Raw genomic sequence first — 27,187 nt, 5'->3', positions numbered from 1 at the left:
TGTAACTGTTCAATCCAATAAATACTGTTCTATTCGTTAACATTTGTGTAAAAAAACACTTGGAAACATATTGCTTAAGATTGAAGATAAATGGTTTTTAACGATCTTACTAATACAAAACATTATACATGAACCGACTTTCATGTAAGTAATACACAAACAATGGATGGGAGATATTTAGTAATTTTTTCAGGTGAAAGTGAGGTTAAAGACAAATTCACAGCTTTATCGAAAGAGGTATTATTTATATTGTTGTTATTACAAGAATAATAATTGTGTGATTTTCCACTTTTTAAGACCAAAATTTATGAGATTCTTGACCTGGAAAAACCTAGTGACTGTTATACTTAGAATATGCTTGTTCTTAAACATATACCTTAATATTTCCGATATTATCAACCACTTTATCACATCACATGTATTGTAATAGGTCCGGCAGTTATATAATATTTACATAACGAGTTGGTTATCGAATTAATGTCATTATACTGGGTAATTAACCTACGGATTAGAATGTATGCAATATTTATTATAACACGAGGGCGAAGAAAGTTTTCATGTATATCTGTCTGCTGGCCTAATGTTGTTTCAAATCCAAACTGAGCGATAGATTTTTACAAGTATATTATTTGTTTTAGATATATTCGGTTCAAATTCAAGTCAATAGTCTTGAAATTTTGCATAAGGCTTCATTTTTATATAAGCACCTCCGATTTCGATAATGGTGCACGTCCATGAGTATGGTTGAGCATTAGCAAAATCTTATACATTTTTGTTATGGGTGTATGATAGCAACGAAAAATAGGAGAATAAATCAGTTAGTGACGATATGAATATAATATGATAATTTAACGAGTGACATTTTTATTACTAAAGTAAATATTACAAAAGAATATTCTAGTGAAAAGCCAATGTTAATTCGATGACAAAATATGATTTCAGTGCACTTTTGCGTTGTAATTCCCACTATGCTCACCGCAACTTTTATCATTTGCGCACTCTTATGAAACCTAACTTAACGAAAAATACATAAATGTATCATGTGGAAAGATATATCAAGAACTATCTCACATGTAGACTTTAAACTCAGCATGAAACTTCATTTGTAGTTATTCAAGAATGAGTTCTATATGATGAAGCAAGGTCACACTTGTCTGAAAACCTATCTCTTATCTGCTGGGGTATAAAAAATTTCTTTTCTGTAAAAATTCAAAACTCAGCGAAGCTTGCTGTGCTCCCTTGTATCTATGTACTTTGTTATCAAATTAATTGTCAGCGCTTCCATTGTGTATCTACAGGTAAAATAACCAAGTATTAAATTATGTGTACGAATCAATATACACGAGATATTGATGATCGCTTCTTTGTAGTCCTCTTTTTATCCAAAAACCTTGTCTTTAAAATTTTTGTTAGTTAGTTTTACTCAATTCAGTGGGTTAAAACGTTCACACTCCTTTGCAAATATTTCAACAATACCTTTATTGTTGAAATATTTCCAAACCCCTTGGTTTGGAAGACTTTAAAATTGATTGAGATATAAACACACATTTATATACAATTATAAAATACATTTTATAAAACTGTCAAATAGGTGTTCGAGTAATTGTGCTATAAACTTCCTTGCACAGACAAGTACACGTAGAGTTGAATTGAAATGATATTTCACTTCTCACTGAAAAATAGTGGTTTATTAAAAATAAGGTCTAGGCCAAGATTGGCTGACCTCCAGGCTATACTCTTACGTCAACCAGAATCGATAATTGAAGATCCCATTTTCAGCAGAGCTTCCCAATATCTAGAACTCGTTAGTAGCGTCAGCTAAAATTTACCGAAAACTCGATGGGTTTTGATTTACTACGTTTAACCTTCAAGAAGTAAGTAAAAATAAGCACCTTCAAAATTTTCGTTGTAGAATTGTGTGATACATTCCATGGTTTAATAGCAGCGTTTGCATTATAATGTAATGTAAGATTTGTTAGTTTTATTATAAGTATAATCGTAAAAAAGTAATTATATTTCAAAATTAAAGAAAACAGGGTATATTTTGTAACAATTTTTCGGTTGTTATGTCATATAATGAAAAGATGTTATAATCAGTAAGCTCACTTTAGTTAAGCATTTAATTTTTTACGTAAGCAACTAACCTGGGCTTTTATCTTTAAAGTAAAGAAAAAACGTTCAACGAGTTTAAATTTCTTTATCCTGGTCATAATGTTACATGATCCTTTGTTGCATCTAGACCACTGGAACGGCAAAGCTCCACGACGCCACCCCACTGGGACCTCCGGACCGGTTACCTCTGGTATACTTCCGGTCCGCTCAGATATGGCGTACGTTCATTCCCCCGTCAGTTGCACACTGGTCCCACCCCACTGAGAACCCCGGACTAGTTACCTCTGGTACACGTCCGGCCCGCTCAGATATGGCTTACGTTCACTCCCCCATCAGTTCAGTTGAGTGGCGGTATCGCTCGACAGAAAAACTCTGGACCGGTTACCTCTGGTACACGTCCGCCCGGTCAGGTACGGCTTACTTTCACTCCCCCATGAGTTGAGTGGCGCTATCGCCCGACAGAAAATTCTGGACCGGTTACCTCTGGTACACATCCGCCCCGTTCAGATATGGCTTACGTTCACTCCCCCGTCAGTTGCGCAGTCGCCCCGCCCCGCCCCACTGAGAACTCCGGACCGGTTACCTCTGGTACACATCAGGCCCGCTCAGATATGGCTTACTTTCACTCCCCTGTCAGTTGCGCAGTGGTGCCGCCCCACTGAGAACTCCGGACCGGTTACCTCTGGTACACATCCGCCCCGTTCAGATATGGCTTACGTTCACTCCCGTGACAGTTACGCAGTGGTTCCGCCCCACTGAGAACTCCGGACCGGTTACCTTTGGTACACATCCGCCCCGTTCAGATATGGCTTACGTTCAGTCCCGTGACAGTTACGCAGTGGTTCCGCCCTACTGAGAACTCCGGACCGGTTACCTTTGGTACACATCCGCCCCGTTTAGATATGGATTACGTTCAGTCCCCTGTCAGTTATGCAGTGGTTCCGCCCCACTGAGAACTCCGGACCGTTTCCCTCTGGTACACATCCGCCCCGTTCAGATATGGCTTACATTCACTCCCCCGTCAGTTGCGCAGTCGCCCCGCCCCACTGAGAACTCCGGACCGGTTACCTCTGGTACACATCAGGCCCGCTTAGATATGGCTTACTTTCACTCCCCTGTCAGTTGCGCAGTGGTGCCGCCCCACTGAGAACTCCGGACCGGCTAGAGAGTTATATTTGTTACAAAGTGTGTATATGGCTCACGCGCTGAGACGCATCTTCTACGCTACCTGTGACCCTACTCACTGCCAGTTTAGCTTCCTAGCTGGAGATCTACAAGTATACTATAGTCTACAGTACTGTCATTTGTTACAGAGTGTGTATATGGCTCACGCGCTGAGACGCATCTCCTACGCTACCTGTGACCCTACTCACTGCCGAATTTAATTTCCTAGCTGGAGATCTACAATGATACTATAGTCTACAGTACTGTCATGTGTTACAGAGTGTGTATATGGCTCACGCGCTGAGACGCATCTCCTACGCTACCTGTGACCCTACTCACTGCCAATTTAATTTCCTAGCTGGAGATCTACAATGATACTATAGTCTACAGTACTGTCATGTGTTACAGAGTGTGTATATGGCTCACGCGCTGAGACGCATCTCCTACGCTACCTGTGACCCTACTCACTGCCAATTTAATTTCCTAGCTGGAGATCTACAATGATACTATAGTCTACAGTACTGTCATGTGTTACAGAGTGTGTATATGGCTCACGCGCTGAGACGCATCTCCTACGCTACCTGTGACCCTACTCACTGCCAATTTTAATTTCCTAGCTGGAGATCTACAATGATACTATAGTCTACAGTACTGTCATTTGTTACAGAGTGTGTATATGGCTCACGCGCTGAGACGCATCTCCTACGCTACCTGTGACCCTACTCACTGCCAGTTTAATTTCCTAGCTGGAGATCTACAATGATACTATAGTCTACAGTACTGTCATTTGTTACAGAGTGTGTATATGGCTCACGCGCTGAGACGCATCTCCTACGCTACCTGTGACCCTACTCACTGCCAGTTTAATTTCCTAGCTGGAGATCTACAATGATACTATAGTCTACAGTACTGTCATTTGTTACAGAGTGTGTATATGGCTCACGCGCTGAGACGCATCTCCTACGCTACCTGTGACCCTACTCACTGCCAGTTTAATTTCCTAGCTGGAGATCTACAATGATACTATAGTCTACAGTACTGTCATTTGTTACAGAGTGTGTATATGGCTCACGCGCTGAGACGCATCTCCTACGCTACCTGTGACCCTACTCACTGCCAGTTCAGCTTCCTAGCTCGAGAACCAAAGGGACACTTTAGTCTACAGTACTGCCACTCATTTGTTACCAAGACAGCTGAACAGGTATGTTACTCTGTACACTTTCTCTACAATACTTACTCTGTGTGCATATTCATTTGCATTGTGCTTTCCTCTTCTGACTTCTTGTATTTGGAGTCAGGAGTAATCCTGGATAAAAAAAACATTTACCACGTAAAAATTATGTCATTTGATTAAAACGGTCGTTGTTTCACTTCCTATGGTCTCGCGTATGGAGTCAGTATGTTTTCCATCACATATCCTATCTTCCTGTATTCCTTATATATAGATAGATAAATAGATAGATTGTAATTTACTATCTGGAAAGAGTTGTCCCTATATTTTGACTTACGTACATTTACGACAACTATGGTTATCTTTACACCTGTTGCATTCTAAAACTTCTAAATTTATTTAAATTTTCAATTCTTCGTGACAAAAAATCTGTTTGCTCTTTTTACTTTGCATATAAGGAAAGTAGAATGATTTTATTCGTTAGTGGCATCACAATTATGTTTCTGCAAACAAATTATATGGAAATAATCAACTACAGAAAGATAAATTTAATCGTAAAACTCCTAGCCAGTGGTTTTTTTAATGTGTTACTGTTTTGTATAAATGAATTAGCTAATGGAAATGTTTGACGACATATCCTATGGACTGGATAAACCGTATAACTGTATTAAAAACGTTTAAAAACTTTTCAATTACTGTACATCAAAAAGAGAACCGTCTAAAATAATTTGGTAATTATTACCAACAACTTACACAGCCTAATCATTTAGTTTATTCGAATTTTACTAACATGTAACAGACCAATTGAAGTACATCCAAATGGGTAAATTTGATCTACAAGTCATTAATCCGTTGTTGAATCAAACGAGTGCTTTGCTCTCGTAACCATGGTAACCGTCAGCGCGACTCTGCTCTTAACAGCTGTTTTACAGTGCTGGAACTGTTTACAGTTTATGTGTTTGGTCTATGTTCGTTCTGGTGAAAAGTCCTTAGCGTTTACTAATGTTTTTATGTCATAATTTATGCAGAGCGTTCTAAAACACAAGTATCTCCTTTCTCATTTGTTTGTTAGAATCTCTGAACGCTTTACTATGTACGAGTACATTAGCTGAACAAATTTCAAACACCAACATCGGTCAGAAGTTTAGTCCATGGATAATACGTTAATATAACTATTTTAATTGAGAAATAGACTATCTATATTCTAAGACCAAATTCTTAACTTTATTTATCACATTGGTTACTATACTTGCAAATAATATACCAACAAAATACACAGCTTTGAAAATATAAAACATAAAAACACAGCTTCTTCGGCAGTTCGTATTTATAGTTTATATTATAAATGACATACATCATTTTATAATAAGGATTACAGAATAGACTAAATTATTTTTAAACATCTTTAAAGGCTTGTATGGAAAGAGTATTTGAGTTTTACGACGTATATTTACGTATATTCAAACAATACCTCCATCCCTACCTATCATATGAGATTACAAAATTAAATGGTTTAGATAGGAATGAAAAACTTCAACTCCAGTCAATAAAACTTCAATGTGTCGCGTCGTTGTGCCTAATTCAGTCAATTTTGTGTAGAATCATTAGGCTAAAAAATTTATATATCTTTGGAATCATAGAGATATAAATTCTTTAACCTAATGATTCTACACAAAATTAGGCAGAGGATAACGATCATTATAGATGTATCTGAAGAAGATTCTAATGACTTTTGCTTATATTTTAGCAAACTTCATCCACAGTTTTTCTAATAGATTCCATCAATGTAACCAACTACAGAGCTTGACTAGATTTAAACTTCGTCTGTGGTTAGTGAAGTACAGTAGTTCCTCACTAATCCGACACAATCCAGACCAGATGTATGTCGAATCAGTCAAAAAGCCGGATTACTGGAGTTCAATTAAAAAACACGTTCAAATTACATAATAGAATGTTTTTGTAAAAATATCTCACAAACTTTATCTATTACATGTACACTATTCAAAAACGGGATTATATCGCTGTTAAATAAACTGCCGTAATGAGCAGGGTTCACAAATTGACGGCTATGATGACAGATAGCTATTCCCTTCTCTGTCACACAACGACACACGATGACGATGATACAGGCATTCCCACACACTCTCTTGTGACTAGTGGCCGGATTACTGGGAGACCGGACTGGCGCAGGGCCGGACTATAGAGGGACTACTGTAATTCGTTTAATAAAGTCTAATTTTTGAACATAAAATTAAAAATCCTAACCCTTTGAGATGTAATTTTTAGATTGTATTCATGTCCAGCACTTGGATTTTAGCCCTGCAATATTTCTGAAGATGAGAACTACTGTTGGCGAGAGAAAAGAAGAGACCTGGCCCGTGCCGGCGCACAGCTGTGTACTAGTGTGTTGCCGCCCGGTAATTTCAGGCGCTTCGCCCCACAGCCAACCCTGCGAATTGTTTATCCTAGCAATGGAACAGTGAAACAATAATGGAATTACGAAACAGGGCGCGCGGCAACATACTAGTAGTAACGCCTGCAAATTTCAGATAGGCCAGAATCCAGGTCTCTTCTTTTCTCTCGCCATCAGTATATGTACAGTATAGTCTATAACAGACTAAGTTATGTTCTTTCTATAACTCCCCATTGTCATGAAGCCGTTATTATTTGTGCTTCTCCAATGACCTCAAAGACCTAAAAATATTCTCCACAAAAGATAGAACCAGTTAGAAATCTGGTGACCAAAATATACCAGGTCACAATAAAATTATGTTGGTTATGTTGGAATACTAATGCTGTATGTCACGTGTTTAAATCTCCTAGAATGTATTGAGTTTGTTTACAAATTTATTTATTCTGATATTTTAACTTTGCCATCACAGTTACTAATTAGACCATTGTAAAATATTCCATTATGCTCAGCCAAATCCTATGGAGTGACATGCACCATCATGGACTCAGCGTTCCTCGCAAAGAAATGAAGCCTCATGCACAATTTCAAGTCTATGGGTCAGTTCGTTTTGCAGATATCGTACTGACAAACATACAGAAAGAAAGTAAATTATTCGAACCCCCACGAGTGATATGCTTCGCTAAAGCTCATTCTGTTAACTAATGTTCACCCTTTAAGTTTGAAATAACTTGGGGATCCTCAGGGATCACACTTGGGTCTTCACAGTTTAGTCTATATGACTGAAGATAGGAGATCTTCCATATTTATAATTTGTTAAATCCTTTAGTTTTGTAAGAAAAATTGTATGTAAAATTTTCAAAAAAGGTAATAGTGCATTGACAAGGATTACGAAAGGACAGACAAAAAGGCTATTTATGCCAAATAGTAGATCACAATGATAACAGAACAATATGTAACCCTAATTTAAATCAGACAGTTAGATAATAGTATGAACTGAGTAAAGTATAATTGATCAAAATATTAAAAAGCTCTAGCTCCATTAAACTAAGTATTATAAAACGACAATTTTTTTTCAATTTGTTTTAAGGCAAATCAATCTTTTGAGATTCTTGAATAACAAATAATTTTATGAATTTTAGGTTAATTTGGCTAAAATATTTTTAACGTTTTAATTAGTTGTATGCATAATAGTCATTGATTTAATACTTTGAAATTGTATAATATTGATATAGTTTTTTCCTTGTAACATTAGTTTTTATATTAGTGTAAACATGTGATATTAGTGTATAAGTTAATAAATTTGTATATGCTTAGTGATTTTTACAACTTTTTAGTCCAGTTATAAACTTGAATAATAATTACAAATTAAATGTTTACACTGTAATATAAATATTGCTTTTGAAAATATCACACATACACATTGGCGTATTCATCCAGCGTGCCGTTTCCAGCAGCAATGGAGTAAACGAAGCGATTGCGCTAACACAATAATTACTTGGCAAAACACAGTCAGAGTCAGAGTGTTTGTTTATAATTTCAGAGTTCATTATCAGACAAATCTCATGAATCAGTGTAAATCATTCTGTTAGTGTTTATAAGGGGACTAAAATAAATAAGTTTGAATTTACATAAATGAACTGTTCTATTTGTTTCATGTAATAACTATTTACTTTACATATTTAATGTAGGTAAATATGTGTGTTAGGCGTACATTAAAGACATATATTATTCTATATGTTTTAGTGAATAAACCAATACTGATTTTACTAATTTCACAATAATTATTTAAATAATTTTTTATTTCATTATTAATTTAAAATATTCGAACAAAAAATCTGTTTAAATATTTGATGTTAACATCACATGTTTTACAATAGTTTCATACGCTATCGATAGGTTCTCATCAATTACAATTATTATTAGAAATAATAATATTCATATTATAAATAATTATAATAACTAACAGTTAAGTTTCGTCATCAGTACAGTAGTAATAAATTAAATTAATATTAAGTTTGATTATATTTCAAAATCAGAACACTATTGATCAATTTGTCTTTTATTAAAACCCAAAAGCTTACAACACCACGTTTATTCAAATTTGACAAGATTGTAGGTAACTATAATTACATTTTTAACTATCTCTTCAAAAAAAGAAAACTTTTTTTGTAGAAAATAAATTAATTCACTAATACAACTTAAGGTATAAATTCTAACTTATGTAAACATTAAGCGCTGTTCAACTGTATGAAAAACCAAACTTCGATATGAAACACCAAACGTAATTGTAAATTTTCTTCTAGTAATACTTTATACAATAAACATAGTTTTTGAATTACATTAATATTTATATGCAACCAAATAATTAAATTTAAATAAAAGGATCATTTTGCGTCAACCATGAAAGTCTATATTTATCAATAAATCTTCACTTTCCAATATTTAATATCAATAATTTATTCCTCTATAAATTCATTTTGAAAACTTTATTTTGCTTATATTTCTTCAAGAAATAAAAAATATTCAAGTTTGTTAAAAATAAAATTGTTATTAAAGACAGAATGAAATTTTTATAACGCATTGTTTTTATCATTACATAATTAATTACGTTTATGTGCTAGTATACGAAGGTGGTTTGAAAACCAAAGTAGTTACCAGACTTGAGAATACACTTGACAATATTCACCTGTTGAAGGTTACTATTCTAATATTTATAACGAAATATATGGGAAAATAAAATGTGTTATCGTTATAACACATGAATCGGTTTGGAAACCAAACATCTTTTCCTTGCATAGTTCTGGAAGATTATGAAAAACTACATTTTTTGAAAGGTTTGACCATCTTCTTAGGTTACAAAATGTATTACACAACGTTTTTGCTTTTTTTAGAAGAGGTTGATCTCCTTTTAAGCCTTATTCTTCCCATTCTCATGGGCTACAGTCGCAATCACGCAGATAAAGGTCGTTGGTACATTACAAGGTCGTTGGTACATTACAAGGTCGTTGGTACATTACAAGGTCGTTGGTACATTACAAGGTCGTTGGTAATTACAAGGTCGTTGGTACATTACAAGGTCGTTGGTACATTACAAGGTCGTTGGTACATTACAAGGTCGTTGGTACATTACAAGGTCGTTGGTACATTACAAGGTCGTTGGTACATTACAAGGTCGTTGGTACATTACAAGGTCGTTGGTACATTACAAGGTCGTTGGTACATTACAAGGTCGTTGGTACATTACAAGGTCGTTGGTACATTACAAGGTCGTTGGTACATTACAAGGTCGTTGGTACATTACAAGGTCGTTGGTACATTACAAGGTCGTTGGTACATTACAAGGTCGTTGGTACATTACAAGGTCGTTGGTACATTACAAGGTCGTTGGTAACGATAACAAGTATTACAGTCTCAAACAGATTTGAAATTTTAATTAATAGATTTTCATGTTTGGAATATTTACTAATACAATATTCGGATCAAACAAGATTTTTATTTTATTCTTTGAAAAGATTCAGGAATGCTTCTCAGTCAGGTACATTTGTTACCATAGCCATTCCTTGAGCAAAGAAAAAGGTTACTTTTTATATTCACCTTAGTTAAGTTACATTTGTTATAAATAAGTTAAACAGGGACAATGCTAATTCTTGTAATAAGTCATTGTTCATATATGTTTAATAGATCCTTGACTTTTATGTACACTTTTTGGATTATATTTGACAGGTAAATTATAAACCAATATAACACCGATGGGAAATCCAATCATTCTTATTAACTAAGTAATTATAAGTAAATCAATAGTGTCGCAATCTTTGTGACGTTCAATAATTGACTGAACACTCCAAACTTTGTGAACTGTTGCGGAAAGTTCAATACACTGCATGAAACGGTGAACATGCCACAGAACTGGCAAAGTAGTACACAAAGTAAACTGCCAACGGTCAGGCAGGTGTATACTCAGCTCTTGTGCTGCCTCATTCAAATGTTTGTAAGTACTTTCATTCCCTCAGTAAGCACTCTTCAACAATCCTTTTCTGTACTCGTTAGAGTAACCGATTCTCTGCTGTAGAAGAAGTACTTTGTAACCACTTCGTGACCCTAAATGGTTACAAACAAGTCTGGTACTGCCACAATCGATTGTATCGATATGAATAATTAACGCTCGGGAGATAGTATCGGTTTGTGTACTCGATACTTCGCGAGAAGAAAATTAACTGCCGACGCTTACTGTTTACAATGTCCAGTTGTATCAAGGAGGGCGAACACTCAAACCACTTGTTAGAAACAAAGTGTGAAATTTTGAAACTGGTACTCCGTTATTTTTTAAAGAAAATCTACCAGTGACAAAACTGGATTTAAATTAATCATTGTGTACAGATTTCTTGACGTAGGTATATGGTGTGACAGATAGAGTAATGCAAGTATTATAAAAAATTACATTTAGATATATACACGCATTAAATTGCTATGTCAGTCTAAATTCCATGTACTTACCTACTGTATTTCCATATCTAAAAATGGAACTTTTCACGCTTTCATTGGAGTGCTTTGCGTGCTTATTCCTTGCTTCGACACCTCTGATAATTTATGCCCAATATTAAACAACCTTGGAAGTTTTTGTATTTTAATTTTATTCTTACGTGGAAAACACACGATAGATTCATTAATGTCTCATTTTATGCACATTTACGTTTACTTTATATTTCTTGTACAGTGTGTATGCTATAATCGCATAGGTAGAAAAGAATTAAAATTTGTCTCTATTATCAGTGCAAAATACAGACAAGTACATAGCTTTTGGGTGCATATAAATCCTGTTTTGAAATGTGACATTTCTTTTATGTTTATAACCTCAAGTAAGAATTTCAAAGTGTTTAACACATAGCATTGGTCTTGGAAGCTAAAATCCAGATAGCCGCTGGTGCAGAGTACATATATGACATTAATAAAAATGATACGGAAATGGATTAGAAATATAGAAGGAATTTCGAAATGTGCTTGATTAACAATAAAAATGTATATACAAAAAATTATGACATTAAGAACCTATATCACTAAACATCAACTTTTTAAAACATTTTAAAAATATTTTAGGAACTAACGTTTTTAAATAATAGAATTTGAATAAGTTTATGGTATTGAACAACTTTCGTCTGGACCACGTAATATTCTGAGTGTTACTGTGTTTACTGTAATGTGTGACACCGAGTTAAATTTACTAGTAGACATGTGCACTGTAAATGAGCGACAAGTCACTGTCACTATCGATGGGACAATACAACATTCCGACAGTCGTTAGGTTTACTGGGACGTGTGACACCAAGTTAACTTTACTAGTGCCAAGTCACTGTAACTATCACCGGGACAACGTAACATTCCTATTGCCATTACGTTTACTGGGACGTGTGACACCAAGTTAACTTTACTAGTGCCAAGTCACTGTAACTATCACCGGGACAACGTAACATTCCTATTGTCATTACGTTTACTGGACGTGTGACACCAAGTTAGCTTTACTAGTGCCAAATCACTGTAACTATCGCCCGGTCAACGTAACATTCCTATTGTCATTACGTTTACTGGGACGTGTGACACCAAGTTAACTTTACTAGTGCCAAGGTCACTGTCACTATCACCGGGACAACGTAACATTCCTATTGTCATTACGTTTTACTGGGACGTGTGACACCAAAACCAAGTTAGCTTTACTAGTGCCACTGTCACTATCACACCGGGACAACGTAACATTCCTATTGTCATTACGTTTACTGGGACGTGTGACACCAAGTTAGCTTTACTAGTGCCAAGTCACTGTCACTATCACCGGGACAACGTTAACATTCCTATTGTCATTTACGTTTACTGGGACGTGTGACACCAAAGTTAGCTTTACTAGTGCCAAGTCACTGTAACTATCACCGGGACAACGTAACATTCCTATTGTCATTACGTTTACTGGGACGTGTGACACAAAGTTAGCTTTACTAGTGCCAAGTCACTGTAACTATCACCGGACAACGTAACATTCCTATTGTCATTACGTTTACTGGGACGTGTGACACAAAGTTAGCTTTACTAGTGCCAAGTCACTGTCACTATCACCGGACAACGTAACATTCCTATTGTCATTACGTTTACTGGGACGTGTGACACCAAGTTAGCTTTACTAGTGCCAAGTCACTGTCACTATCACCGGACAACGTAACATTCCTATTGTCATTACGTTTACTGGGACGTGTGACACCAAGTTAGCTTTACTAGTGCCACTGTCACTATCACCGGGACAACGTAACATTCCTATTGTCATTAACGTTTAACTGGGACGTGTGACACCAAGTTAGCTTTACTAGTGCCAAGTCACTGTAACTATCACCGGGACAAACGTAACATTCCTATTGCCATTACGTTTACTGGGACGTGTGACACCAAGTTAACTTTACTAGTGCCAAGTCACTGTAACTATCACCGGGACAACGTAACATTTCCTATTGTCATTACGTTTACTGGGACGTGTGACACCAAGTTAGCTTTACTAGTGCCAAATCACTGTAACTATCGCCCGGTCAACGTAACATTCCTATTGTCATTACGTTTACTGGGACGTGTGACACCAAGTTAACTTTACTAGTGCCAAGTCACTGTCACTATCACCGGGACAACGTAACATTCCTATTGTCATTACGTTTACTGGGACGTGTGACACCAAGTTAGCTTTACTAGTGCCACTGTCACTATCACCGGGACAACGTAACATTCCTATTGTCATTACGTTTTACTGGGACGTGTAACACCAAGTTAGCTTTACTAGTGCCAAGTCACTGTCACTATCACCGGGACAACGTAACAATCCTATTGTCATTTACGTTTACTGGGACGTGTGACACCAAGTTAGCTTTTACTAGTGCCAAGTCACTGTAACTATCACCGGGACAACGTAACATTCCTATTGTCATTACGTTTACTGGGACGTGTGACACAAAGTTAGCTTTATACTAGTGCCAAGTCACTGTAACTATCACCGGACAACGTAACATTCCTATTGTCATTACGTTTACTGGGAACGTGTGACACAAAGTTAGCTTTACTAGTGCCAAGTCACTGTCACTATCACCGGGACAACGTAAACATTCCTATTGTCATTACGTTTACTGGGACGTGTGACACCAAGTTAGCTTTACTAGTGCCAAGTCACTGTCACTATCACCGGGACAACGTAACATTCCTATTGTCATTACGTTTACTGGGACGTGTGACACCAAGTTAACTTTACTAGTGCCAAGTCACTGTAACTATCGCCGGGACAACGTAACATTTCGACTGTCATTACGTTATTGGGACGTGTGACACCAAGTTAGCTTTACTGTCAATCTGTAATCCTTAAAAGTATATTTCTTCCCACATCGCACTACTTTTAAATAAGTTTTCATACACATTAAATATATTTTAATTTTCATTTGAGTTTGAAAGTAATACATGCACATAATTTAACGTTACTTTAAACATTAGATGTTAAAAAGGCTATCTACTTAATAACATAATTGGTTAAATTATAGTAAATATAAAAATTTTATTTTTAATTTACACATCAATTAATGGTTTCACTGACGGTTTTTAAGCCTGTATTTGCTGGTCCTAATTTATTCATTGATCTATTTATGTATTACTAAATTATACTTAATTTAGCTTGCCGGATATATTTTTAACTTTCCGTCTTTCCACTTTCACCTACTCGTAATAATCACTACAGTAGACAGGGCGAAGAGAGTCTGCGACACATCAAGTCGAGTCTAACGACTGCAATTATGACAGTTAACGATCTACACGAAACTCGTTAACTCACTTAGGATGCAGTTTTTAACAACCGGTCGTTCATTAGATGAGATCTTTCAACTTCCAACAACTCAACTTGACTCCTCTTGTTGCTGAAAGACAACTGCTGTATCTGTGATATCAGTAAAACTATAAATAGTTGCTCAATTGCACTCGCGTGATTGAAGTGGATTTCAAAATGCTATGGCTGTGAATAAATATTACACATCACATTTTTTAATTTATAGTTCACTTGTTAGTAAAAATTCTCGACCAATCAAAATTTGAGTGGATCTCCTCTCAGACAGAACCTCTACACATACTGATAAATAAAATATTTGTCATGTGCACCCCTTGTGAATAAGATTGGTCTGATATAGAATTGATTCAAATCCAAAACTTTGTGCTTCTGGGACAGGATTATTGGTCCGAACATGATAAATTAAATTAAATAAATTCACAACTATTTTCTTTTGTTGCTACAAGTCCTTCAGTATGGAACCCCTATTATTGTTTACGCATTAAAAATTAAATTACAATTTTGAATTAAACGACGTTCAGGGGCTTTTTCCTTTCCCTTATAAAGGAACTACACATTTTCTCAATGGATAAATGTTTTAAATTGAACGTCAGTACCTCATATTGAGTCTTTATTATGTTTAGCTATTCAGCCCTACCATTCTTCAGAATAGTATTCACAAAGCGAAAAATCTGATGTTTGACTATTCCAATAAGAATTATAATACAATTTTACATATCATTAAAAATACTTATATATACAGTTGTATTTTTTATTAACAGTATTAAATGTTGTTGAGGGAAATTGAAATTGCGTTTTTACAACTTTTTGTACATGTAAAACATTTATCTTAATGTAATAGACAAGATGTATTGCTACTTATTACTCATTACGTGAGACCGGTCATATTCCATTTCTAAGAATGGCGGATTATTTTCTATTATTAACACTCAAATACTATTAAAAATATAATACTGCATACATTTGTAAATTATGTTAATCTGCAAAGGTTATCGAATATTAAATATACAATATTGGCATGGCAAGCTTAGTACTTTTAAATCATTACGTTTGCATCTCATAACTATAAACCTTGATTTTCTATTGATTGTTGTATTCATAATTTCAATCTTTATTTTTACTATTGAAAATCTACTTAAAGTTTGGTCGATTTATTGAACAACGTTCTGTGATTTAGTAAGGTAACATAGTAGCAAATACATACTCTACAATAACAAAAGTATTTGATTAAAAATGTACGCAATTTCAGCAATTTCCATACGTGTGTGGAGAAGTTAAAAAATCGTAGAGATTTAGTGCTTAATGAGCATAATTAAATATCAAAGAAATTCCTTAGATTAAAAAGTTTCGTACAATACAAAGCAAACTTATGAATAACGATTTTAATATTTTATTATAGATATCTAAAACGAAACAAATTGTAAAAACGGTCGGTTACTTTTTAATCTTTCAACGCAGAATTTAATCAATTAAAGTTGTCAGCAACATGACTGGAAAGTGACACTGCAACTTTTCCGACAAAGCAATTTTAATTACCTAAGTGACAGATTTCTACAAAGTCACTGACTCTACTTGACAATCCAAAATCCCTGCCAACGGCTAATCCCGAAGTGATAGAAGAGAACTCGCAAGCTCGTGTTTATGTAAATAACACCATAACTGTTATTTCAGTGTTTATGTTTATTTTCCTTTTATATATTCTTTGTTGCAACTTGAACAGTAGCAATGTTTAAGGTTTCTTTTGCATATTCGTTGTTGCAAACTGTGCAGTAAAAATGTTTACGTTTCTTTTGCAAATTCATTACTGGATATTGTTTAGTAACAATGCTTAGGTTCCTTTTGCATATTCGGCGTTGCAAATTGTATAGTAACAACTCTTACGTTGCCGTGCCTCATATTTGGTGTTGCAAATTGTATAGTAACAACTCTTACGTTGCCGTTTGCATATTTGGTGTTGCAAATTGTATAGTAACAACTCTTACACATTTCCGTTTGCATATTCGGCGTTGCAAATTGTACAGTAACAACTCTTACGTTGCCCGTTTGCATATTCGGCGTTGCAAATAGTACAGTAACAACTCTTACACATTTCCGTTTGCATATTTGGTGTTGCAAATTGTATAGTAACAACTCTTACACATTTCCGTTTGCATATTCGGCGTTGCAAATTGTACAGTAACAACTCTTACGCATTTCCGTTTGCATATTCGGCGTTGCAAATTGTATAGTAACAACTCTTACACATTTCCGTTTGCATATTCGGCGTTGCAAATTGTATAGTAACAACTCTTACACATTTCCGTTTGCATATTCAGCGTTGCAAATTGTACAGTAACAACTCTTACGTTGCCGTTTGCATATTCGGCGTTGCAAATAGTACAGTAACAACTCTTACGTTGCCGTTTGCATATTCGGCGGTGCAAATTGTACAGTAACAACTCTTACGTTGCCGTTTGCATATTCGGCGTTGCAAATTGTACAGTAACAACTCTTACGTTGCCGTTTGCATATTCGGCGGTGCAAATTGTACAGTAACAACTCTTACGTTGCCGTTTGCATATTCGGCGTTGCAAATTGTACAGTAACAACTCTTACGTTGCCGTTTGCATATTCGGCGTTGCAAATAGTACAGTAACAACTCTTACGTTGCCGTTTGCATATTCGGCGGTGCAAATTGTACAGTAACAACTCTTACACATTTCCGTTTGCATATTCGGCGTTGCAAATTGTATAGTAACAACTCTTACGTTGCCGTTTGCATATTCGGCGTTGCAAATAGTACAGTAACAACTCTTACGTTGCCGTTTGCATATTCGGCGGTGCAAATTGTACAGTAACAACTCTTACGTTTCTGTTTGTATATTTGGTGTTGCAAATTGTACAGTAATAACTTTTACGTGTTATTTTGCATATTCGTTTATGCAAACTGTATAGTAACAATGTTTACTTTTCCTTTTGCATATTCGTTTCTTCATACTTTGTTATAAAAATCTGATAGAAAACTACTAGAAATTCAATAGGGAAAATTTTATTTATCTCAATAAAGAGCAAAGTTGTTAGTTTTTTGTGTTCAGAATTTCATAATCCTTTAAAATCGTTCAAATTCATTTTAAGGTCCGTTATAAGGCAACTTTTTAAAGCCCTTCAATTTTATGAAGTTTTATTTATTTTATTTTATCTCATTTGATATTTAGTTAACAATTTTATAGTTTAACAAGAGTGCATTCTTTAAAGAAAGATATAAAACTATAATTCTGCAAATTGAATAATTTCAATTCCTAATTTTTCTGTATCACGAACAATCGTTACACAGATGAAAAGTTTTTTCTATAAACTGTAATGAGCTGTTATATGTATACATACTGCAGAAAATTTAAAAGTTCAATTTGTTTGTTCAATATTTAAAGAAAGGGCAAAGTTTACATAATATTGTCAGACATAAATCTAATAAACATTTTATCCAGCGTTGGTGAGCTTCAAAAACTGTTTTTGTCCAAATTATCAACTGCTGATTATAGTTCTACAAGTGATGCATATATACATAGGGTGAGGGAACTTCGCTTGAATTGGAACGGGGGAGGTTGTTTGAGAGACCTAACCTTATGTGATGAGACGTCTATTAGTTTCTCTACGTGAATACGTCCAGTCCCGGCATTCACTTCTCGCTACGTCCTTGTCTTTTGATAGGGTATATTAGGAAACCCGAGCTTATATTATTAGATCCCCAAACTGGACCTGCAGGTCCCTATATTCGTACTAGCATGTAGTAATGGAAAAAGTAATCTATAGATTGTAATGTATGGGTATGCCTGTATTATTATATCCCTTAATTTAAATAGCTAGAAATCCGACAACTTTCAAGATTAGATTTATTTAATGTAAACCCAGAAGTACATTTTAAATTCTTTGTTTAATATTTTTTATTGGCGTTGGATGGTGTAAAAAGGTTGGTATGGGGGCGCGTCTCTTGAAACAAACAGGAAGACGATTTTGTGGGCAGGGAAGAGGAAAGAGTAATCGCTTCCGGCCTTATTTTTGGAAAGGTCAGGAAATACCAACACTGATATCCTCGATAGTGTTTCACCTTTGCTAGTTCAGGTGTGGCATGTAGTTTGTGATCTTGGGTTCATTCTCTCCAGTCTGAACTTCATGTTGTCCCTGTACCAGTCAGGTATCCCTTATATATATATATATATATATATATATATATATATATATATATATATATATACACCTTTGAGTGGGACTTTGCAGTTTGTGTTTGATAAGTATTAGGGCTTTAGATTCCTGAGGAAAATGGCATATTTCAATCCTTGAAACGTATTGCTATATTTTCATCACATAAAACGATGGCAAATGTACAAAATCATGGTACTGTACTTTCAAATTATCCATCGTCAATAACAAACTTTAAACAAAGAATTAAGTTACTTCTTGGTGTACATCACATAAATCCAGTCTTTTAACTCGTCCGCTTTCTTCTAGCTCTTTAAACCAACAGATACAATTATAAAGATATGCCTATACATTACAAGCTATAAATTGATTGATACCGGTATTGAAAATTTATACAATTCTTTAGTGATGGGAATTGTAGCAAATTCATGTGCCATAGTGAGATTTAAAACTGATAGATAACACATAAATCTGTTGCAATCCATAGCGGAAGATTGCTCCTACGAAATAAAGAGATGAAATAAAGCCTGTGTTGTAGATCGCGTGTTCCTCGATACCTCTCGAGGCCCGTAATACTAAACAAACAAGCAATCGAGATAACGATAGCTATCTGCAATCGTTCAGCTCGTTATAGACAGTTAACAATCTGCTCAAGGAGTTGCAATTATTTACTGTGCCGGTAGATCTGCAAACTTGAGCTGTAATGGCAAGGACTCGTCTAAGAGCTCTCTGTTGTATTGGAAGGAGATGTCACAAATTATTCTAGTTGCCTTTTAATATTTTTAGGGGTATGATGCATCTTTTATTATAACACACTGTTTATTTATCTTCTTTTATAATATGGGGGCCGTTCAAATTTTCCAAACAAAATATACTTTGTATCTTAGTTATTAAACATCATAGGGAAGAAGTAAAATCGATTTTAGAATGTCCTGAATTTATTTAAACAGCGTGTGTATATTTCGTAATGTTTCAAGATGGCCACGACAAAGATGTAAGAAAGAAGCTTACAAAATATAAATTTGAGTGATCATAATCAATACCAATTTCTAACTGATAGCACTCAACTGATTTTATTTATTCTAATCGTCAATTATTCATATAATTAAAATTTTCATTGTGATGATATGCAACAATACAAATACGTGTGGTTTTGTGCTAATAGGTATTCCCAGCCATATCTTTGCCTAGTAAAATACTTTTAATTTTATAATAATTTGTAAAAAATTTCTTGATTATTTATCAACACATTTTATTAATTTAAACGATTTAAATAGCGATCTTTTATTTTAAAATGTAATTATACAATGTTCTTATATTGACTATGTTATAATAAAGCAGTGTGTTTATGTCCGAAGTCTGTGTTTCATGAAACCACTTATCTGCTTATCTCTGTCAAGCCTTAAAGTTTCAAGATGATGGAGCTTCCATTAAAGAGTTCTCATGCTAATGGTGTTTTATAAATTATTTATAAATCTTTAATAAATATTTATTTCATATTTCAACATGACATTTATTCTTATTCCACTGTGATGGAAGGGTGTTTGAAAAGTTGTGATGAAGGGGGATTACTGTAAAGGATTTGTATTTAAATTATGTATTTTGAAATTTGTATTTACATCACCTGACTTTTTTTATACATATTTTTTAAAATCTGTAAATATAAAATCTGTAACTATAATCGGCGGAAATACAATACATATTACATTTTAAAATACAAAATAAAATTATTCTTAGTGCAGTGCATCTATGATAATAATTCAGTATTTATGGTCTTTATAAAAGTGTCTATCTGTAACGTTGTTTAATTTTTATTTTAAGGTACCATTCATTTTCTAATGATGTTAAAGAGAGCAGTATTCTAATACTTACCATGTATAGCGATAGATCTATTATCTATTTATATTACGATGCAAAGTTCACAATTTGTTGAAATTTCAAATATCGACTGTCTATAAGGACTTGTTATGGAATCAAAATACCGTACTAAATATTCGTTACCTAGTATATTTTGGATATGGATTAATAATATAGAACTACATGTAGATACATCTGTTTTTAGGTTATATTGAAATATAGTATATTTCTATTAAAATTACGGGATATTAAATCTACAACGAACAATTGAAATTACAATAAAATACAATATTGATATAAACTTATAGTAATAACAATAATTAAAATTGAAAACAGCGCAATACCAATATACTCACAAACTATTAAAATAATTATAATATATCCCATTTACAGCCTACATACATTAATCCAGTTAAAATAACAGTAAAAATTATATTACCTTTTATAACCTATAACGATGTTCAATGTCCAAAGTCCTGTTATCCTTTCAAACCTTCCATCGTCAATAACAAAATTAAAACAAAGAATTCTATGACTGTTATTCTATAAAAGTTGGTCCAGTAAATAGAGAACAACAGAAGAACAAAATAATGAATGAACATGAATGGCACAAAAACTAATATATTCCAGCACTCTGAAATATAAATATATAGAAAAATACAAAATGTTAAGCAATTAACAGTCAAATATGCAGTAAATTAATAATTTACTGTTACATTACAGTGAATTAGTCCTAGGTGGAAATAAATCCGTAAACACAAGAGAAGTGTTTTCAAACAATATGCGATTCCAAAAGGATATAACTTTTTTACGCATTTTGAAGCAAATTTATTTTCATGTCCATAGAGGTCTGCAGTATTGAAGGGTGTTATCGGGATAAGAACTGTAACTAAATGATGTTGAGAGTCCAGTATAGGCCAGTGAGAGTTGTGGAGTAGCCATCTGCTAAGAGTGTGTATGCTCGTGTATGTGTACCCAGCTCTCATCCCGACTCGTCCAGTCTATTGACCTTCTTACACGAGCATCTTCCAGGGCCCCGCACTTGTTATAAACTGGTTACGTGCTGACAAACTAATCAATTCAGAAACAATATCGTGATAGTCTACGCACGTTGACAGTGATCTCAGCAACACTATCACACCTTGGAGTTTTAGTATGGTATGATGATAACCACAGAGAATCCAACTGGAAAATACCAATACTTTCCCATACAAGTTTCAATAATAAATCTTATAACTATTTCGCCGAGCTATTGACTCATCATAATAATAGTAATATCTTCTTCCTTACAGTTTACAGGTCCGGCAAGACTATTTTGTGAATTGTTGTGCTCTTAATTGTCCCAGGTATTCATCATAAATTCGTCAACAGAGTAAAATTGCCTTTGACACCAAAATGGTTTTTAACTGAGCTTTTAATTTTTTTTCATTTTGTTGTTTAATACCTTCAGGGAGACTGTTGATTAGTCTGACACCAAATTGAGAAGGCAAATTTCTGAAAGCATTAAAATTTGTTCTGTGTTGTTGGACTCGAAAGTTGACTCTAGTCTCATGATGGTGAACATCTCCACCTCGAACCAAAGCACACTTTGATCTGGACTAAACGATCACCTAGAGAATATAGAGACAGGGCAAAGTCAGTAACCCGCCCTAAAAACATCTCTGCACGACTCTCTGGCTCTCAAACCCAAAATCACTCTCACGGCTCTTTTTGGAGTCTGAAGACCCGTTCCAACTTGTGTTTTGCACAGCTACCCCAGAGTTTAATTCTATATCCTAAATGAGGTTAGATCATTGAAATATAAGCACCATTTACCGTGATAATCGTAATCTCATAAATTATTGACCAAACATACATTGAGATCACGCATTAAATCATTTTATCTTCTATGTGCTCACTAAGAAACAAACTTAACATTTGACTCCAGGGCTTTTTACTACTGTCTTCAAGCAGCAAATTTACTAAAACCTCTCAGAATCAAATGATGAAAGCTATTAGACTTTACGCAGGCTTTCATGTTGCCTCATAGTTGTCACTAAATGGTAATTTTACTATGACTTAATTTTACCACTTAAAAAGTGTAAATTGATATGTTTTTCGTAATGGTAAATCGTAAAATGGACTTCATATGTCTTAATTATTTAGCGCAATCGGAAAAATATTGAGAGTAATTTTCCAAGAGTCGATTTTCACTGTAAAAGCACAAAACCTGGATTTTCTTTAAATCTTTTCTAAGAAATAAATCTATTATCAGCTAGTTTGGGTAAAGGTTTAAAATATTTTAAAAAGTTATAAGAACAAATATTTATAATATTGCATTTTCCTAGTATTTTACACCTATGATCGGATAACTAGATAAACGAGTCTAGTATTCTATGAACGATAATGTATATAGTTAGCTAACACTGATTGAACATTTATCTACGTTTTTAGCGGTTATTTTAAGCTAAGAAAAATATGATCTGAGCAAAATTATCATTTCATATTTTTCACCATTTTGATACTCTCCCATTTCAACCCCCACCTAAACAAAAACTGTTGACAATCGATTTGGTGTCGGGTAAATTTCTCCATCGCTTTAATCATAAGGTTTTGAGATTATACTAAAGAAATTCTATTCTACTGTGAGAAGAAGATGCTATTGTTTGTAATATCTTGTTATATGAAATAGGAAGCAAAACTCCTTTAGCAATTTTTGTAATATCCAAAAATATCTAGGGTTTCCATGTGTGTCTCTTCTCCACCTATAGTGACAGAACATTTAAGCTCATTTTAGAAGAAACAATGCATCAAGTGCTCTCCAAGGTTTTTGGAGTATTAGAGTATCCGATGGACATAAAACATCCATCAAATGTGGGGTTCATTGGAACCTTGGCCGTATCTGTAAAAACATGTTGTATAATAGTAAGTCTCTACGCATAAGATTAGAGTAAACAGTTATAAACATCTTATATATCGATGTATAGACGTCACTAAAGGACACAAAATGGCGGTCGTCAATACCGAGCTGTAACGGTTACCCCACTGAATCACTTTCAAGTCTCGGAGAAGGATTTACATCGAATGCGAGTTATTTCTACTTCACAGCCCATAAGAGAGTATTAGCCGATCTTTCCAAGAGTAAAGTAAAAGAAGATTTTCCCACATACTTTTCCTTTTACAGATAAACCCTCGTATTTCCATATCAGTGCGATTTTTAGCCGCGGAATTTAGTTAATACGAGAAGAAAGCCTGCATACAATACTCGAATTGATATTTTCTTTCGGTTTTAAAGGTAGAGAACATATCCTTTTTATACTGTAATCCAGAATACATCATTTCTCAATAATTTGAATGAATTTCGAAATAATTGAAATTTACTACAATTGAAAGGAAAAGGGGATTTCAGGCATTTGATGTCGTTACTAAACAGAACACTACGTTTCTGAAGGAAACAGGATTTTTCTGGACATTTACCATCGTTCATTGATACAAAAAAGCAGTAACTATACGTTTCGAGATCTGCAATCTGATCTCTTCTTCAGAAATAACTAACCTAACACATAATTACAAACTAGGTTAGGCGTTTCTAGGGTTAGAATCTATCGTCTTTTTCAATAAATTGTCAAAAACTCTTAAGACTTGCAAACATTAAGACAAGAATCATACATATAAATTTATTTTACACTTGAAGAAGAAATCATCCAATCCTTGACATGTAGTGTTATTTTTTTAACGTATAACGATGGTTAAAACGTCTCTTCGTCCTTTCAATTCAAACACTTCAATAAGAAACTTTAGACAATTAATCATTAAAAAGCTTAATTGTTACATTTAAGTATTTTCAGACAGTAATCTGTTTAAATGGTTTATCTGCGTAGTCAATATTTCCAAAAAACCATAAAAACCAAATTATACCATGGAAACCAATAATATATACAGCATATCTTATCTTATACTTCTTGAATCTCAGAATAAATACTTACAAGTGTTTCAAGGCCCTGACAGATCTTCTATAGAAATAGTCTTATTAGTGACGAAAACTTTAATACAGAACTATATATTTGATAATAACAAAGTTATCATACTGTAATCCATTCTAATATTTAATATAAGGAGATTCTGATAGGGAGATCTGTTGCCAAAATTTTGTCTGATAAAAGAAAACGTCGTGAAAGACGCTTCATTTCTTCACGAGTAAGGAGAATGACTAATACCAAAGTATTGAAGAAAGAAAAGTGGTTGAATAATATCCGAGATCAGAGCATCTTCGTTCACTTTGATGCTTTCAGAGCTCTTGTCGAGACTCCTGAATCAGTTTTCATAAAGCAACTTATGCTTCTATACCTGCCTATCCTATCTATACGTAATTTCATAACTAGATAAACTTGTTACTATACTCTTTGAACATTTTTCTTGATTAATACCCACTTGCACTGATTGCTAACGTTACTCCCTCCACCCCCCCCCCCCCTCAGAGTGACGTTACTAACCCATCTTTCACAACCGTGAATTTTAAAAATAATTCGATCTCGGAGATGACATAACATTATTGCATATCCTATTTCTTAAATTAGTTATAAAATAAAAAATTGCGTCTTAATTATTTGTTAGGTGTATTTAAAAATTAAGTTTCTATGTGGAAATAAATTTTCTAAACACACCAAACTGCATTAATGACTCTAAAATAAATCAATAAAAAAAACACACATGGATTTTAAGAGTACCCTTCTCAGCCGTGAGATAGGTAAACACCTAACAACTACAATATTTCCTTTATTTTCCATCCATGTTCAACAAATAATATCGTACAACATATCATTAAATTTACCACCAAACGTTATTTATAACGTACTCAAATATATACTCAAATTTAATACTCAAATAACAAAAAACTCAAACTTAAAAAATAAAACTAAAGTAGGTTATAATAATTTTTTAATATTCCACCAAAAAAATCTTAAGAATAAAATTCTCAATTAAATATCTTGTGATACAAATTGGCTAAAACTGAGCTCAATGTTGTTGTTTTGGCAGAGCGTAAAATAGAAAAACCTGCTTTAGGTAGATAAAATATTGATAACTACACTATTGCTTCTGACTTTGGTAAAGTTGATAGTAGATGAAGCGGTGTAATTTTAATGGCTAAAAACACATTTAAACAAACTAATATTCGAGATTTAGATGAAGTTTTATTCAACTTTATTCCAAAGCTTCTTTGTGATTAAGTTTTTTGGTGGTGTGTGGTGGAATTTGGTAATATCATAACAATAAAACATCCAAGTTGCTAATAATTAGTTTTTATAGGAATCCTTTAAAAATAAATTATTTTGAATGAATTAAAAGAACAAATAACTTTACTAGATGTGGTAACAAATAAATATAATAGTGTTTTAATCGTGGGAATTTTAAAATTAATATGATAAAATCCAATTAGAGCTCTCTATGGCGCTCAATAACACACTAATGTCGGAAGGTACGCGTTGTCTCGTTTATATACCAACAAGGATAACAGAATCATCATTAAGCACACTATAGGTCATGTATTTACATATATTAACAATCGAAGTAACTGGTCTGAATATTTACCTTTTTATTTATGAAGGTCAGCTAGTTGAAATTTTTAAAACTTGTAAAATAAAAAATGAAATCAGCCAACTTATGTATGGAATATGAGATAAATTTCAATCAACTAAATATTAATAACTTTTTGAAATCCTTTTTAAAGAAACTTGGATTAATATCTACATACCAGATGAAAATTATAAATATGATAAATTTCACGAATCATTTATGAGTCCTTTTAGGTTCCAAACATTATATTAAAATAACACTCTAGATAGTACAGAAGTTTACAAGAAAACCAAAATTTATCAACTTCTGTAACATGGTTAAGAGAATAAAAAAAACAATTTTTAGACAATTACGATCTAAAAACAAATTATTAGGGAACAACTTAGTAGTAGGAAGAAAACATATTACCAAAACAAGGTTAAAAGCTCCCCGAAAATAGTCAGTGGCATTCGTAATATAATTAACTCAGAGATTGGTGAAATTTAAATGGTGTAGATGATAATATAAAACTTTCAGAAGAGGAACTTGAGGTAGGACGTATCTCACCCTTGTTAATTAGTTGGAACATGGCCTATTTCTCCGGAACTATTAGTTGGATCACTTCCAAATTTTAACCATTTACTTTCATAACTATATTACAAATAGATGGAGGCATTTTAAGCTAGCTATTCTGTGAGATAGTAACTGTTGACTACAAATCTAAAAATTTTTGAAATTAACATAGTTTTTAAACACTTTTTTCATACATAATAAATATTACTAAATCCCTCAGTTAAAATTTGTATCTATGCATTAGCGTTAACTCAACAAAATTAATTTGGATTTAATGATTAGTCACGGAGATAATGTGCCATTGTGTTGAAATTGGAAATGTTTCTGAAAACAGATACAA

At 33.9% G+C, this 27,187-nt stretch overlaps 1 protein-coding gene across 2 annotated transcripts in view; it reads left to right on the top strand.

Moving 5' to 3' along the window:
• LOC124361803 (tensin-1-like) overlaps window positions 1-27,187 on the top strand; it is an 887,387-nt gene that overhangs the window by 629,835 nt on the left and 230,365 nt on the right. For both annotated transcript variants that reach the window (XM_046815784.1, XM_046815783.1), the window contains exon 4: window positions 4,331-4,477. In XM_046815784.1, coding sequence (XP_046671740.1) covers window positions 4,331-4,477 — 147 coding nt within the window. The remainder of the gene's footprint in view (window positions 1-4,330; window positions 4,478-27,187) is intronic.

The sequence above is a fragment of the Homalodisca vitripennis genome, chromosome 5 (genome assembly GCF_021130785.1).
Source record: "Homalodisca vitripennis isolate AUS2020 chromosome 5, UT_GWSS_2.1, whole genome shotgun sequence".
NCBI classification, from domain to species: Eukaryota; Metazoa; Arthropoda; class Insecta; order Hemiptera; family Cicadellidae; genus Homalodisca; species Homalodisca vitripennis.
This window is presented reverse-complemented; position numbering and strand designations above follow the sequence as displayed.